The following is a 16,622-nucleotide window of genomic DNA, read 5'->3' as shown; positions in this document are numbered from 1 at the left end:
TAAAAAAAAAGAAGAAGAAGAAGAAGGCAGTTACGGCACTTGGTGCATGGGATTGCTGCGAGGCGAGTAGAGGGAATAAAGCGTGTGTCCACCCCTCTGGGCCACATACCTGCATAGCGCAGGGTCAGCTGTTGTTGGAAGTAGCAGGTCATGATTCCCTATGCCAGGTTACAAGGGGCACATAGTACGTTCCAGAGAGCACAGAGGCTAGGATTTGAACCCAGTCTGGCTCCAGAGTCCCCGATGTCTGCCTGTCCTCTGCTGGCTTCTCTATCTTGAGAGCTTGGCATAGGGCCGGACACAAAGGAAGCACTCTGCAGATATGAGGAGCCCCGGACATGCCGACCAGCCCTCTTCCCTTCCATTATAGTACGCATTTCTGGTGAATTTTCGGTGCATTTCCAGCCCTAGGCAACCACGGGTCCATTTCCCGTCTCTGTAACTTGGCCTTTCCTAAAGGCTGCATGTCATGGAATCCGACAGCGTGTGGCCTTTTGAGTCTGGCTTATCTTGCTCAGCACAAGGTTTTTGAGCTTTATCTGTGTTGTAACACGTATCTGTACTGTTTATGGCCAAACCATACTCCGTCGTGTAGCTGTTCCACATATTGTTAGCTGGTCACCAGTCACTGAACACGGGGGGTGGCTTCCTGCTTCCAGGCGGTTGCAAACTATGTCGCCACAAACGCTCGCTCGCACTTCCAGGGACTGAGTCTGAAGCAGGAGGGCGAGCCATAGCAGTAAACTCTCTCCTTTTCTCCAACCCCCCCTCCCCCACAACCTGGGGTCTCCCAGAGCCAGGCAGCGGGCAGGTGTTCGTGACGTCGGAGAACCAGCTCGTGTACTACCCCAGCATCACCTACGCCATCATCGGCAGCTCCGTCATCTTCGTGCTGGTGGTGGCGCTGCTGGCCCTGGTCCTGCACCACCAGCGGAAGCGGAACAACCTCATGACGCTGCCGGTGCACCGGCTGCAGCACCCCGTGCTTCTCTCCCGCCTGGTGGTCCTGGATCACCCGCACCACTGCAACGTCACCTACAACGTCAACAACGGCATCCAGTATGTGGCCAGCCAGGCCGAGCAGAATGCGTCGGAAGTGGGCTCCCCGCCCTCCTACTCAGAGGCCCTCCTGGACCAAAGGTGCGTGCTGGATGGAAGAAGTGGGGGGGGAGGGGCGGGAGGTCATCGATGGGGAAAGCGGGTTCCCGGGGTTTCCCAGGAGCCCACACGCCACTGCTGATGGTGGTAGCAGGGGCCAGGCATGTACTGGGTCCTGGCAGTACAGTTCACATGTGTCCTCTCTTTTTTTTTTTTTTTTGAGATTTCATTTATTTATTTGAGAGAGAATGAGAGAGTGAAAGAGAAAGAGCACAAGCAGGGGGAGCAGCAGAGGGAGAGAGAGAAGCAGGCTCCCTGCCGAGTAAGGAGCCCGATGCAGGGCTCCATCCCAGGACCCCAGGATCATGACCTGAGCCGAAGGCAGATGCTGAACCCACTGAGCCACGGAGGTGCCCCACATCATCTCATTTAATTCTTTCTGCAGATCACAGCAGGGAGGGCCTCAGTTTTGCAGATGAGGGAATGGACTCTAGGATTTTAAGTGATTTGTCCAAGGACGTAGAGGTAGGATCCTCGTCACCTCAGAGCCCTGTTCCTCCTTGGTAATGCCACACTGACACAAGGTCAGGCCTCTGACTGGCTCCGGGGCCACACCTGCCAATGCAGAACAGTGGCCAGGCCGTATTACAGGGTTGGTTCGTACTGTGAATGAATGAGTGAATGAATGAATGAATGAATGAATGAGTTCCTTTCTTGGCTTCATTTATCAAACAAAGGAGGTAGCATAGAGTACTCTCAAACTTTATAAAACAGTAGGATCCTCATTTCAAATGGGGCTGTACCAGAAGGTGCAAGGGAGAAAGTCAAAAGGCAGAATTCTGTAGTTGAAGCAGCTGGCAGACCTGAATTCTGCCGGCTCAGCCTCCTCCTCCTTTCCATGGTGACTTCCAGAGGATCCTAGAGAACCCATGTTGGAAGTCCACTTGGTTCTAGCTCCCCGGCGCTCTCCTCCTCTGAGCCCAGGACTCACCAGATGTGGCGAGAGGCATTTTGCTGGTCATGTTCCCGGGCTGACTGGGCTCCTCTTGGACCCTGTCCAGCAGCAGCTCTTGTGTCCTGTACTCTTTGTTTCTCCTCCTCATCCAAGGTAAAGGTAGCATTAGGGGACAGGGCTTCCGGACATCTTCGCAAATTAGGGTGAGAGCCCAGGACCGCACTCGGCACTCAGCCTCTTCATTTGGACCAGCCAGGGTAGAGTCAAGTTAAGATTGCCAAATGTGAAGCTGTAACGCCTGGGTTTCGATCCCAGAGCTGCTGCTTGCTAGTTATTTGTGGCCCCGTGCAAGTCGTTCCATGCCCCCTTGCCTCGGTTTCCTCCCCAGTACAATGAGCATGAAAGGAATGCCTACTTCTTAGTGTTCTCATCAGCCGTAAGTGAGGGAGTGACCGTAGAGCAGATGGCACGGCGCCCGGCTCACAGGAAGCCTGCAGGAACCCTGCAGTGAGAACGGCAGAATGAACCGTCTTTTCTGTGGAGTTACTGCATGGCATGCCAGTGTCCTTACTGTCCCCTCCGACAGAGGAGACGCAGTCACTGGGAAGACCCCCGTTCACCCGAGTCCACATAGCCGGGAAAGTCGGCTCTCAGTAAGAAGCGCAGATGCTGTGGACCGTCAGGTTCAACCCGAACCGCCAGCCAGCTGCTCGGCCTCAGGGCCCCTGGCTGGTGCGGGGCATCCTCCCTCTGGGCCGACCCAGGGAACGTGGTTTGGGCACTGCCCGTTCGGCGCGCGCCAACCGCAGCACACCCGCCTCTTCCCGTTCCCTTGGTCTTGTTGCAGGGGTCTCTGGTTCTTGGACAGCTGTCTTCCTCGGGGGACACCTGAGATGGGTGGCGGGGGTTGCCTGCCTGACCTTGGCTCCTAACGCGTTGTCTGTCTTCCCTCTGCTCTCCCCTGCCTCTCCGGCCCCAACCTGCTTTATCCCTCGCAGACCCGCATGGTACGACCTTCCTCCACCGCCCTACTCGTCCGACACCGAGTCTCTGAACCAAGCCGACCTGCCCCCTTACCGCTCGCGCTCCGGGAGCGCCGACAGCGCCGGCTCCCAGGCGGCCAGCAGCCTGCTGAGCACCGAAGACAGCGGCCAGGGCCCGGGCCAGGCCGGCTCCCCTCCTCCGGAGAGTGTCACGGGGCCCAGAGACTCCGTGCCCAGCCAGGACACCGCGGAAGTCTAAATCCGGCGCTTCCAAAGTCCATATGGCTTCATCTGCTCTGACTTGTTACCATCCTGACAACGTCCTGTCGTGGGAAGCTCCTCAGGGTGCCTCAAGGAGGGATTTGGGGTGTCAGCTGTCTCTCCATTCCCCTTCCCCCCCCCCCCCCCCCCCCCCGCCCCAGATTTCAGGGATGTTCTTGCGAGGGAGACCCGACATTTTTCTGGGCTCTCAGGTGACCTGATGTATTGTGCGTCTTGTCCGGGAGGTCACTTGGCCTTCAGGGCCTGGGATCATGACCTCACTTGTCCTGTCCTTCTTCTGTGACTAGTGGCCTTTTGCTGAAGAGGCAGCCTAAGTTTGCAGGCAGCAGGCTAAGGCAGTATCTGAGGAGTCCTCGAGAACGCAGCGTTTCTGGGCCACGTGGGATGTTCAGAAGGGCAGAAGACACCGGACCAGGTCCTCCGTGGGCTGCTACCTTACAGCTCCATTGGAGATGGGGGTTGGGTGATCCTCCCAGGAGGCCGGTGTGGACGGCCACCCCGGAAAGAATTCAGGGGAGCATCAAATCCTGCTCTCACTCTCGTACATGCCGTTCTGAGTTCAGCAGAGCAGCGGCCAGAAAGTGGAGACGTTGGCCAAGAGATACACCCTTCAGCCATCAGCAGGGCCCTATGGGTTCTCTGAATGACTCTGAAACCATCTACTCTGAAGAGACCCGGGCTTTAAAAACTGGCCCAAGAACCCTCGTTTTGAGGGTTTTCTCTGGTAGCGTCTGTCCTCAGCCTCGCCCCAGAATAGGCAGGGAGACCTTGCCATGTGTTCATCCGAGTTCTCAGCTCCTAAATTGTAGGCTCTCGAGAGCCTGGGCCTGCTTTGATCCACAGTCCTTCCCCGGCTGCTGGACTGTCCCCGCTCCAGCTGTGACCTGCCCGGAGCCAAGGAAGGAGGACCCAGTCTTGTATTGGCCAAAAATCTGACCTGGTCCTCTGTCCCTGGAAACCACACACATCCTGTCTTGCCTATTCACGCAGTTTTCCACACCGGCTTCCCAGGTTACCTGAAGCCCCAGAAGTCGTTCTACCTGTGCATTTGGACTTGAGGACACTGGTTCCTGACACTCATGAGAACCATATTCAGTACCTCCCACCAGAGCTCCTGGCTCCGTGTGCTGCACACGCTTCCTTCCCGAGGCCCAGAAACCAGCGCCCTGATTTAGCATTAGGGTTCGGGTCAGAGTCAGGCTCAGGCTTCTTCTGACCTGCCGTAGTTTCTCTAAAAGACATGGACAGTAGACAGTTTGGAGTCAAGATTTGCCATTCGGACTTTTTTTTTTTTTTAATCTCTTAGAAATGCATTTGAAACAGTGTGTTTGTTTTTTCCCTTCTAGTTAAGGGATTATTTATATGTGTATAGGAAAGCTATCTTTGTTTGTTTGTCTGTTTTTCCTTGAGTGAGGTCCAAAGAAAGATGTGAAAGGAGATCACACTTTGGTCGCGCTGAGCCTTGTCACCAGGTCACTCCAGACTGACCTGGGTGCTAGCGCTTGTGCGTTGCCGCACTTTGAGTTGTTATTTATCGAGTTTTTGAAGGATGCAGAAGGAGGGATGCCTTTCTCCCTTGGTTCATAGACTCTGTGTTTATGCTAGCTTTCCTTGTTCTCTGTGCCCAGCCAGAGAAAGAGGGCCCACGCCCTGGAGAAATAGTGGGTGGAAATCCGTGGCAAGAAACCACACTGACTGATGGGGAACAAAACTGGAAACAGGTGGAAACCCTCCAGGCGGCTGTCGCCCATTCAGGACTTCTTTCCACAGCAGAAAAAGTGTTCAGTGACCTCGTTGATGCAAATTTCAATGAAGCCTGCCCAAGTGGGAGAATGACATGGCATTTAATGATTCTGTTCTTGGGACCGTGTTTTTTTGTGTGTGTTTTTTTTTTTTTTTAACCAAATCCAAACTGTGTTCTAGGAAGGCTAGCCGCTTGGCGATTTCTTTTTGTCTTTTTTAAGTTAAAGAAAAGGAGCCTAGTTGCTTGCGTCTTTCATTTTTTAAAATAACACTTGAGTTATTTTCCTTATAATCCAATAAAGAAAGAACTTTTGATGGGAGCCGGAGTGTGCTAGGAACTCTGGCTGAGCATTTCATCTCCTCTGAGTCAGAATGGCTTGCTTTCTTCTCCCTTTGATGGGCCCATGCTTCTTTCTGGTATTTTGGAAGTTGTTTAGAGGAAGGGATTCTAATTTTAATTAATTACGCAGTGAATCTCACTCGCTTTTCTGCTTCCAGGCATCTTAGGAAAAACAAATGGTCTTCATAGATAAGAAAGCCTATTAATGTGTGTGTGTGTGTTTTTTAAATAAACACAGGGACATTTTTATTATAGATGTGATTTTTTTAATGAATCTTTTTAAAAATATATAAATAGGACACCAAAGCTGCAGGGGTTTTTCCTGGTTTTTCTGCCCTGCTCGAGATGGCAAGTAAGTGACCAGCAATATTTTTTAACTCATTCCATCCAGGCTGTTTTGTTTTTTTTTTAAATACATGGCCTAAGTCTACAGCAGCCAGAAAACCATCTCTCCTCTTTTTTCTCAGAGGAGACCAGCAAGCTCTTTTTATTTTCTCGTTCAAATTCATATCCCTGTAACCTTTAACTTACCTCCTGACTTAACACCCCCCTCCAAAATTGGCTTTAAAAAAAAAAAATGCAACAAAGTGGTTGATGAATAGCGTGCGATGTTCAAAGTTGATGTAAACTGGAAAGTTTGTTGTGTGGTTCCTTTTCATGTTTTGGTTAGGTTTGGGTTTGGGTTTTTGTTTTGTTTTGTTTTTTAAATTTTTATACTTTCAAATAAACTGGCAGTTTCATTCTTTCTATTGGTCTGAATAGTTCTTAACCCATGTTTCTCCTCTGTGGCAAACTGAAGAGGAAACGGTCAATCCCGTGGCCTCTGCAGTGAACTTAAACCATCACAAAATGAGAAAAAGGAAAACTGTAGTGATGGGACCTCAAAATGTGATGGGTGTTTAAGGATGCCATGGCTCATGGGGATGGAATACAGAAGTGAAGTCTTGGACACCAGTTAGCATCACGGCACCCAGAGTGTCCGCTCAGAAGACGGATGCTAATTGCCGTCACGAGGCTGCCATTTGAGGGAAAAGGACAAGTGACCGTGACAGCTGAAACAGATTCTGACCACATATTCCGGGGCACACTGCAGCTCTTGCATACGTAGAGGTGGTCATGAGTTTTGAACCCCAGTGGCTCAGACTGGCCCCAGGGATGGTAACATCTTTGTGCTTTCCTGAGTCTCATTTTGGAACTATATGTTAATGATGCCACATGGATAGCTTCCACAGAAAGTCAGGATGCCCAAGAGATCACCCATGAACAGGAGAAATAACTCTGGCCTTGGCCAAGATTGAAAACCACGTGGATTTCTAAACGTAGAATGTGCAGAACTGAAGCTTAGATCACGTATTTGTCCCCACGTGTCTCAAAGAGAAGACTGGGCTATCAGACCGTGGTATCCCAGCTTTATAGCAGGCCACGTCCTGCCCCAAGTGGTCTAGAGGAAACCTTTTCAAGCGGTATGCTCCAAAGGCTTGTCAAGATATTAGTCCCTTCATCTCTCTGAGCACCATTATTTACTGGGTGCCAAAATGAGGAAATGGTTGAGAAGCACTTCTCTAGAGCAGAAATCAATAAATGTTTCATGTAAAGGGTCAGATACTAAATATTTTTGGCTCTGCAACTATATGGTTTTCGTGGCAATGACAGAAATAGTCACAGATGATAAATAAATGGGTGTGGGTGCTTCCAATAAAACTATTTATGCAAATAGGCAGCTGGCTGGATTTTAGCCCATGGGCTGGGGTTCCCTAGCCCTTGATACGAAAGAGCATTCCTACATTGGGTTCATGGATCCAAGACTAGAGGCACTGTAGAAAAGAAATGGTATGTTATTCGCTTGGAATAGTAGAACCCTTAAAATGCCACCAATCTCCAAAAAATAAAAATAGGAGAACTTACGAAACAAGCAATTTAAGGACCCATGAAATTCATTTTAATTGACCCTATAAGCTCTTTCCCGGTGCATAAGAAAATGCAGGATTAAATGAGTGTCTTTCCCAAGGAGGTCCTAAACAGTTGTTTTGAATGCAGAGGTCCTAATCAAAATATTACTCTCATGAGGGATTCTCTAACATGATAAACTGACACAACAATCTGTCTTTCAGAGCAAAGTCCATGGGAATGAGTGTTCTGAGAAGTATTGTCCATATTCTCCACTTAGCTTGCCACCCGAAGGCAAGGCAGTAGATTCAAAGGGAAAATTACAAAATAATAATAATAATAATAGAAGAAGGAACTTGAAATGACTACGGTGGAGGTGTGGTAAGTACACCCAGTGAGACCTTCAGGAACAATGTCAATGAGAAAATATATCGACTCCTTTGACATCTTATAGTTAGGTAAGATCATGGATCACTCCCCAATTAACCCCAAGTGATAGAAATCCAATTCATAACATTTACAATTGTATTAAATTTTAGCAAATACATATTGGCTAATGCAACTAAGTCCAAGGGTATGGAACTGTTGGTTTCAGGTTGGGCTGGATCTAGTTGTTCAATAACTGTCATTAGGACTCTGTTTCTCCCTCTCAACTTCATAGCCCTGTTTTGTCCAGCATTGGTGTCATGGCTTGACATTAGGTGAAAAGGAGGGTCCCAGAAGATCCAATTTTGCAATCTCAGAAAAAAAGATACCATTTCTTCTCCTAGTGTCTCTAGAAATTCCCTTAAGTGGAGTTATGACTGGTCATCCTTGGTCATATAGCCACTGCTGTGGGTGGGAGTCTCTTGATTGACAGTCCTGGCAGAATTACATGAAATAGGAAAGGGATGATTCCCACATGGGAGGGCTGGCAGTAGGTAAGATACCAATATGTCTACTGTAGACCCTCACCAAGGAATGGGACACACAACTGACTGGCATAATTTTTGGTACACATAGGAAAACTCCTATAACTTCAATCTTCAGGTAACATAGGTCTGAAAAGAGCAGAGGCAGTGTTACAGTGAAAATTTCAGGAGAAAACATCCTTTCTCTAAACATGGGAGACATGGTCAGTTTCAGGCTATAGTAGGCCTGGGTTAGGTATACTTTTATGAGATATTCATCTGGGGTAGGTCACATGGATAAAGCCAAAATAGGAAGAGTTCCATCCTAAAGAAGCCCAAATTGCCTTGTGGTTTCCAGGACTCTCCCCAGACCTCTGCAAGCATGGAAATGGTGCAGTTATCCCACCAAGATTCATCCCCAACTTGTACAGGATTTTTAAGTTGTTGGATCAGAAATATATTCCCATTTTTCACCCTTTCACCGAAGTATGCAAAGACTTCGATTCAATTATCCATACTGTTAACTAAGCTTTCCAAATTAACCCTTTTACCTGCCCCCACCCCAAGAGCTGGGATGCATCAATATCCAGAGAACCACAACTTAGAAATTCTGAGGCAGCTGATGTCACAAGACCTGAGGGACTGAATCCCTATCACCATGGGGACTTGAAGGCATGACCATAGGGAGCCGGGATACAATTCTGGGGCAAACTTGTTTACTTTAACATGACTGATGCTTCAGACCCAGTTGTGGGTGTGTGGACTGAGCAAGGTGATTCCCTCTAAGTTCCAGTACCAGGCAGTAGTTGCCATTCTGGGCTTTCAAGTTCATCCTGATAAATCATCCCAGTGAGCCAGCAGAAAAAAGGGCTCATGGAGAAATCCTATGGACTTTCCTCTACAATGGAGCACACACAGGCAGCATTTATGGGCCAGGCCGGGAAGTGATCATACCCCTCCATTCACCTCTTTGCCCAGGGTCTGGTTAGTCTCACAACCACACCTACCGCGAGGAGGCTGGGAAGGTAGTTTAGCTACATATCCTGGAAGAACCGGAAGTGGATTTTGGCACCAGCCACTGAATATATGTTTGTACACTTCTTTCCTCCTTAAAATACACGCATCCCTTCCCCAAGGAAAAAAACCCAACCAGATTCTGAATCTAACCAGATTCCGTGTCCAGGATTGTGAAACTCTCTCCAATCCAAATGTGGCTTCCCTATTAGGATGATTTCTCAACCCCACGTATCTTTCATGGTTTGTCTTCTTAGATTGCCTTCCTTCAACTTACTTAATTCTCTTAATCGCCTTCCTTCAACTTAATTCAACGTGAATAACTTTCAAGTCACTCAGAATAAAAGTCAGAATTGTGGTCTGCTGGACATTACACCATTAGCCACCATTACCTATCCAATCTCATTTTCTACTAATCTCCTGCCCCAGTTTGGCCCCTTTGCTGGATCTGGAACCCACCAGGCGCTCCCTGCTCAGGCCCTTTGCTCCTGGTCTTCGCGTTACCTTGAACCCCCATCTCCGGACACGTGGAATACTTCCCATCAGAGAGCCATCATGACCCACATCCACTTAGAATCTTTATATTGCCATCTTAGGGACCTCAGCTGTGGTCATTTGGAGACCCTTGGAAAACAGAAATAGCAGAGCTTGCTCTTGAGCAAGATCTAGTTACCACTTAAATGATTTGGGGGGGATTCCTTGAACCAGGCAGTATATGGGAACTTAGGAAGGAACTCTGGGGAATGTGTTCAAAAAGTGAGGTCTGGAAATGTAATTTGGACCAATGCTAATATTAGCCAAGGGTCAAGCGGTGAGCCAACTTAAGAAATACCTTGAACTTAGAGCTAATACACTGGACTGTGCAGGACAGGACCTGGGGATGGAGGTGGGACTTGAACACAGGCCCCCGGGGGGCCAGCTCTTTCAGTGATCCCTGTATGATGTGGCACTTTTTGGCAGAAAAACTTGAAGCAGACCTTCATCTTGAAGGGCGTTCTGGTGTATCAGCCTGTGAGTCAACTAAAGGACACATGGATGAGCCTGGAAACTTCTAGGATCACCAGTTCCTGTTTGGAAATGGTGGCATCCTGGGGTCAGAGATGAGGCGCCAGCATCTAACTCAAACAGGGAAGAGTTACAGGGTTATTATAGAAAGAAAAGAAGGAGATGGCTTCCTTGTAAGTGAAAAATAAACTGCTTAAATAACTCATCCCTCCCGTTGGAAGCAGTTGCCAGGAAATGACTGAATGTGAGGGTCTTGACCCCACTTGCTGACTCGGCTTGCATCTAATAAGTAGCTCGTTCATGAAGATGATATTTGTGTTTGCCTGATGGGTGTCCGCTGGGATCCGTCAGAGCCACTGCAAGCATTACAGGAACAAGGCGTTGAATATGGACATGGGGGCTTACCCAGATGTGCAAGAGCTGGCCGAGTGATGGCCTGAAAGGACCCCAGACCCAGTTTCCAATGGCACCAGCCTCATCCAGGGACAGGTAGAGAAACCAGAGCTTACAAAGCAGTTGGAGAAGCTACCTTAACCCCAAAATTGTACTGTGATGAGAGAGCTCACAGAACTGTAAAACCATGGGTCTGATCTCAGCCCCAAACCCCTAAGAATAATGAATGCCTCTGCACCTCCACCTTTCACACCTCACATGAGTTCCCTTTATGGGCACACTGGCCCTGGAGCCGTTTGGGGAAGGGGATTCTGGGAAGCACGGTTCCCAGCCTTGTGCGAGAATGGAGCCAATGGGCCCTCAGCCCACTGGGGAGACCAGGATGTCGGTCCACGCAGTCATTTCCAGAACAGACCCTCCATCCTCCAGGTGAGATTTCTTACTATGTAGCCAATTGGTCCAGGGAGGGTTGGACCTCGTGTAATTCATGAGGAAAGGGAATTTCATTTTTGACCCTTAATTTTTCCAGGTATACCTAGAGTCCGTATCATTGGAGTCCATAGTTTGCAATACTGGGATGATTCCATTATATTCTTTGGTATAATTTTTGGTAAGCTGTTTGGACAATTTGTGTTAGGAAATAGAAAAGGATTTGTTTGCTATGGAGTTACTTTTACTAGTGATCTGTTTTGACCCTGAACAGAACTTCCTACTATACAGTGGGTCCCCAGGAAAATCAAAATGGGACAGTTGTGGATGTTTGGGTGAGCAACTTTATGCAGGTGGGAGTAAGATACAGTCCTCCTCCCCTGAGAGAAATGGCTGGTGGGTTGACCCTAGGTTTGGCTGTCAAGTCAAATAAACCAAAAAACATGGAAAAGTATAAGGCTTCTGGCCCCTCTCCCCATGGCTTTCCTCCCTTCTGCTCACTAACACCTCACAGAAGCAAATTTGCTAAGAGTCATTGAGGTGAACCTATCAATCGGGCCATGTCAACTGGGGAACAGATTGCTCAAAGCATGAACAGGAGTTCAGAGATTCCAGCAAGGAAGATTCCAGAAGGAAGAAAGGGGAATGCACATCCACTCTCTCCCACCCTTCTGTTCCTGTCCCCCTTGTCCATCTCTCTCCCTCCTGCCCTCTCCTTCCTGTCCTCTCTCCGGAGTTCCATTCCTTGCTTATGAGTTTTAAAGATCGGTCTCTTCATGTTCCTTGGAGCAAGCGAGGTGGCTCAGAGCCCTCTGAGTATAATCTGCAGTCCTAGTTCTCCCCTGGAAGATCCAAGGGTTTACATTTGGGAAATAGAATGTAACAGGAGGCTCTCATTTGGGTCTTGGGTAATAGCCATTGTTTACTTACCAGCCTTTACTGGGAAGCCTAGACTGAAATAGTACCCAGAACTTGCATTTACTACCAAAACTTTTTGTCTTGGGTACTTGTCTCTGTACTCAAACACTGAGTCTGCAAACCAGAAACCCAAGGGTAGTACTCAACCCATACATGTATTTTTCATTGGCTCATAGACTAATTTTTGTTTGTTTGTTTAAATCTGTTGCCAATGATTAAGATTCAGGCAAATTCACATTTATATCAGGATGTCTAGCTTCTTTGGAAGAACCATAAGCTAGAGCACATTGGGCTCCCTTCCAACATGTCGGGCTCTCTGGACTGTTTACATGGAACGTTTGCTCATTGCAGCCACGGCTTCTCCCTCCCATCTCCTAACCAGCCCACTCCACTAATGTAATTGCTTGCCTGGCCCCTGTCCGACTTGTTAGAGCCTGGAGGGAGCAAGGCTGAGGAGACGGCATCCAAATTTCTACCAGCAGTTTCTTTCTGGAAAGAGCAAGTACCAGGGACTCAGATGGTTGCCAACTTTGCCACTAATTAGTCCTGTCACTATCTAGTCGTGTCACTATCTAGTTTCCATTCTGGAAAATGCAAACCTAAGTTCTGGCAATGGACGTGTGTCATGCCCAGCACGTTAGCCTGTGTGTGTGGTAAAATATACACAAAGTATGATTTGCCACTATAACCATTTTTAAGAGTACAGTTCCGCAGCGCTGGGCACACTCACGTTTTCGTGCCACCGTTATCATCATCCATCTCCAGAAAATGTTCATTACTCCAAACTCAATCTCTGTCCCCATTAAACCATGACACACACACCCTCTGGTTTTCTCAGCCCTGGCACACGCCGGTCTACTTTCTGAATCTATGAATAGCCCAGACACCTCATATAAGCAGAAGTGTCTTTCTGGGTCTAGTTTATTTCACTTAGCATAATGTCCTCAGGGGTCACCCATGTGGCAGCATGGGGCAGGATTTCCAACTTTTTAAGGCTGAGTAAGATTCTGTTGGAGGTATCTCCCACAATTAGTTTATCCCTTCATTCCTAGATGGGCTTTATGACTTGTCACACCTTTTGGCGATGGCGACTTCGTTCAAGGGCGTGCAGGTGGATCTTTGAGTCCCTGCGTTCACTTCTTTGGAGTGTATACCCACAAGGGGAGCTGGCCTCGTGCCCTTTCCATACCCTTCCTAGGTTTGGGGGAGTCCCCTCTTATGAGTCCTGCCTCCCCAAAGAAGGAGGGACTCATTTGGGCAAGCTTCTTGGGAACTAGGGCCCTGACAAGCTTCTTGGGAACTAGGGTCCTCTGCTCCTAGGACCCTCGCTTAAAGACTTGCCTTTGGAAGAAAAGAAGGTAAAGAAGGAGGCACCATACAGACGGAATTAGTTCTGGGGGTGACAAAGGAACATCAGGCCCCAGGCCACAGCAAAGGTGCTCAGCATCACTGGTGGCAGCCGTGACTCCTGCATCAGAGCCCCTGCTGTCAAGCCCCCCAACATTATCATTGGGGTGGCGCTCTCCACCCAAGCCCCAACCCTGATTCTCTGTTCCACCGACTCTCCAAGCCACTGACTCAATGAATTCCTTTCTTGTTTAAACCAGCAGTAGCAAGGAAGGAGCACTGGATTCTGAGCCCACAGACCTGAGAGCAAATTTCAGCCCAGCTCCCGCACCTCGGCATGACTTCACACAAGTCGGTCTAACCAAAGCTCAGTGTCCTGTCCACAAAAACGTCTGTACTTCCTCAAGCAGCAGTGGGAAATCCGTGCCATCTTGGAGCTGAAGTCCCTGGTGAAGGGCAGGGGAAACTCTGAATGGGAAGTCTTATCAATGTGACTTCAGCAGGGGTCCAAGCTGCCCTTGTTTTGTTGTTGTTGTTGTTGTTTTAAATTTCTGGATAGTGGATTTATTGATATTTTTTCTTTCTTTTCTTTTTCCAGGTTTTTAAAAATTTAAATTCAAGTAATCAACATGTAATGTATTATTAGTTTCAAAGGTAGAGGTCAGTGATTTCATCAGTTGCATGTAATACCCAGTGCTCAATACATCCTGTGCCCTGCTCGATGTCCAACACCCAGTCACCCCATCCCTACCCCCTCCCCTCCAGCAACCCTCAGTTGGTTGCCTATGATTAAGTCTCTAACGGTTTGTGTCCCTCTCTGGTTTCCTCCTGTTTCATTTTTCCTCCCTTCTCCTATGATCCTACGATCCTTTTGTTTCTTAAATTCCACATACAAGTGAGATCACATGATGATTACCTTTCTCTGATTGACTTATTAGGTTAGCATAATACCCATATCATTACAAATGGCAAGATTTCATTTTTGATGGCTAGATATATATATATCTATATATATAGATATATATATACCACATCTTCTTTATCCATTCATCTATCGATGGACATCTGGGCTCTTTCCATAATTTGGCTATTGTAGACATTGCTGCTATAAACATTGGGGTACACATGCCCCTTCAGATCACTACATTTGTATCTTTTGGGTAAATACCCAGTAGTGCGATTGCTGGCTTGTAGGGTAGCTCTATTTTCAACTTTGTGAGGAAACTCCCTACTGTTTTCCAGAGTGGCTGCACCAGCTTGCATTCCCACCAATGGTGTAGGAGGGTTCCCCTTTCTCTGCATCCTCGCCTATATCTGTCATTTCCTAACTTGTTAATTTTAGCCATCCTGACCAGGGTCAGATGAAAACTGTGGTTTTGATCTGTATTTCCCTGATGCTGAGTGATGGTGCGCACTTTTTTCATGTGTCTGTTGGCCATTTGTACGTCTTCTTTGGAGAATTGTCTTGCTAAGGGATCTTGGAAACTGCATGAAGCAGACCACTTCAGGGCAAAGTCCTGAATGCATTTGCACTCAGGAGTCTGAATTAATTCACTTAAATGCCCTTTTGGAAATTGGTTTAATAAGTTGGTAAATGCAGGGAGGGGAGATAGAGGTATTTAGTAGGCAGCACCTGAGGATCCCAAGGGCCAAATGCAGAGCAGTGATGATGATGTTGATGATGATGATGACGGTGGTGATAATGATGATGATTGATGATGATGATGGTGATGAAGGTGATGATAATAATAGCAACATTTATTGGTCAGCAATTTTGTGCCAAGCTCTTTTGCTATCATTTGCCTTGGCTCATATAATCTTCTTAATCAGGGATTGCATGCTATAACTCTCTGGCCCGCCATTTGTGTTTGTAAATAAAGTTTTATTGAGAGACACCTATGCCCTCTCATTTACTATTTCTACACCTGCTTTCAAGGCACAGCGACAGAGTAGAATAGCTGCAACAGTGTCTATTAGGCCCAAAAGCCTTAAAATATTCACCATCTGGCCCTTAGTGGAAAAACTTGCTGATTCTTGCTCTGAATGAAGCCTGAGAGTTGGATATGATTATTCCACCCACTTTTCCATATTGGGAAACTGGACCTGAGACATAAAAGAGCTTGTTCTAAGACCTAAACCCCAAAAGGACTCAATGTCAGATTTGAGTTCAAAGGCCAGGCTGCAACCGCTAAGTTTTAAACTTCCAGTCATTTTACGGCAGTGATGTCTTCTCCTCTCCATCCCCCGGCCCAGCCCCATTCCTGCGGGGAAACTGGCAAATGATAGTCAGCGCCTGCCTCCTTCGAATGATGGCAGCAGGCCTGGATTGAAATGTCCTCTTCCCGCCTCCAGGATCTCAGTCAGAACTGGATGTTGCTTCCCTAGAGATCGTTTGCTGCCCTAACTGCTCTCAAAATCAATCTCAAAATCAATCTATTCCCGAAAGGCACGGTGCTGTCTGCTAAGTGGTAGGAAGCCCGTGTTGGTTCAGGAGCTGACTCCAGGGACCCAGAGAAACACAGCTTTGCCAGGTAGAGCTGGCTTTGTGGAAAGTCTTCCTTCCAGAACACATGTCATCCGCGTTTCAGCCCATATCACTTTGGTGTCCCTACACCACACCTCCTGCATATTAGGGACCCCTGAGTCCCAAACACCAAAGAGTGTTTGGGCACGTTGCTCTAATTCTCATCTGAATGCAAAGCTTACCTGGGAGGAATCAGTCTCTGACCGCGAAGTGTTGATGGCCATCACAGGGTGCCGCCCCAGAGGGGGGCTTTCAGGGCCACCAGGTGCCTGTCTGCGCAGAACTGAACAAGGAAAAGAGCCAGAGTGCAGCCCCTGTGCGTGTGAGCAGTCTCTGCCGAGTACCTAATCCATTCAGTGGCTTCCTCCCCTCTGTGGTTTCCCATCGACTTTATCATCTCCATTCTGGGGTCCATGTGACCCATGAAACCTTCCAGGCGAAAACAGGTGGTAGGCTCCAGTCTGGAAACCCTGGCAGGAGGGTCTGCCCAGAAGGGGTTGGCCCACCGGTATGAAGCCTGAGCGAGTGGCTTTGTGCCTGCACTTTGTTCAGAAGCCCCTTTCAGGCCAATGAATGCTGGCAGGATGATTTGGTTTTCCCAATGAGATTCCCACGGCCCTTACTACCGCTCAGAATTGGCTCATTTGTCAACTTCAGGGCGTGCCAGACAGACACTTGGTCGTGCACAATTTCCAAAGACTGCCCGGCCCATGCTGGAATGGGCCTCCGTGTCCCCAGGATGGTTTCCCTGTGCGAGACCCTTCTCTGTGCCTCAGCAGCCCCATCTGTAAAATGGGAAAGCAGCTGGCCAACA

The 16,622-nt window shown here is 48.2% G+C and overlaps 1 protein-coding gene across 1 annotated transcript in view; it reads left to right on the top strand.

The window, feature by feature from the left end:
* LDLRAD3 (low density lipoprotein receptor class A domain containing 3) overlaps positions 1-6,148 on the top strand; it is a 220,428-nt gene extending 214,280 nt beyond the window's left edge. Inside the window, exons 5-6 of the mRNA XM_059405644.1 lie at positions 795-1,140; positions 3,052-6,148. Coding sequence (XP_059261627.1) covers positions 795-1,140; positions 3,052-3,295 — 590 coding nt within the window. The 3' untranslated portion in view covers positions 3,296-6,148. The remainder of the gene's footprint in view (positions 1-794; positions 1,141-3,051) is intronic.
* Positions 6,149-16,622: the final 10,474 nt, after the last annotated feature.

This window comes from Mustela nigripes, chromosome 1 (genome assembly GCF_022355385.1).
Source record: "Mustela nigripes isolate SB6536 chromosome 1, MUSNIG.SB6536, whole genome shotgun sequence".
Classification (NCBI taxonomy): Eukaryota; Metazoa; Chordata; class Mammalia; order Carnivora; family Mustelidae; genus Mustela; species Mustela nigripes.
The sequence above is the reverse complement of the archived record's forward strand: the minus strand, read 5'-3'. Positions and strand labels throughout refer to the sequence as shown.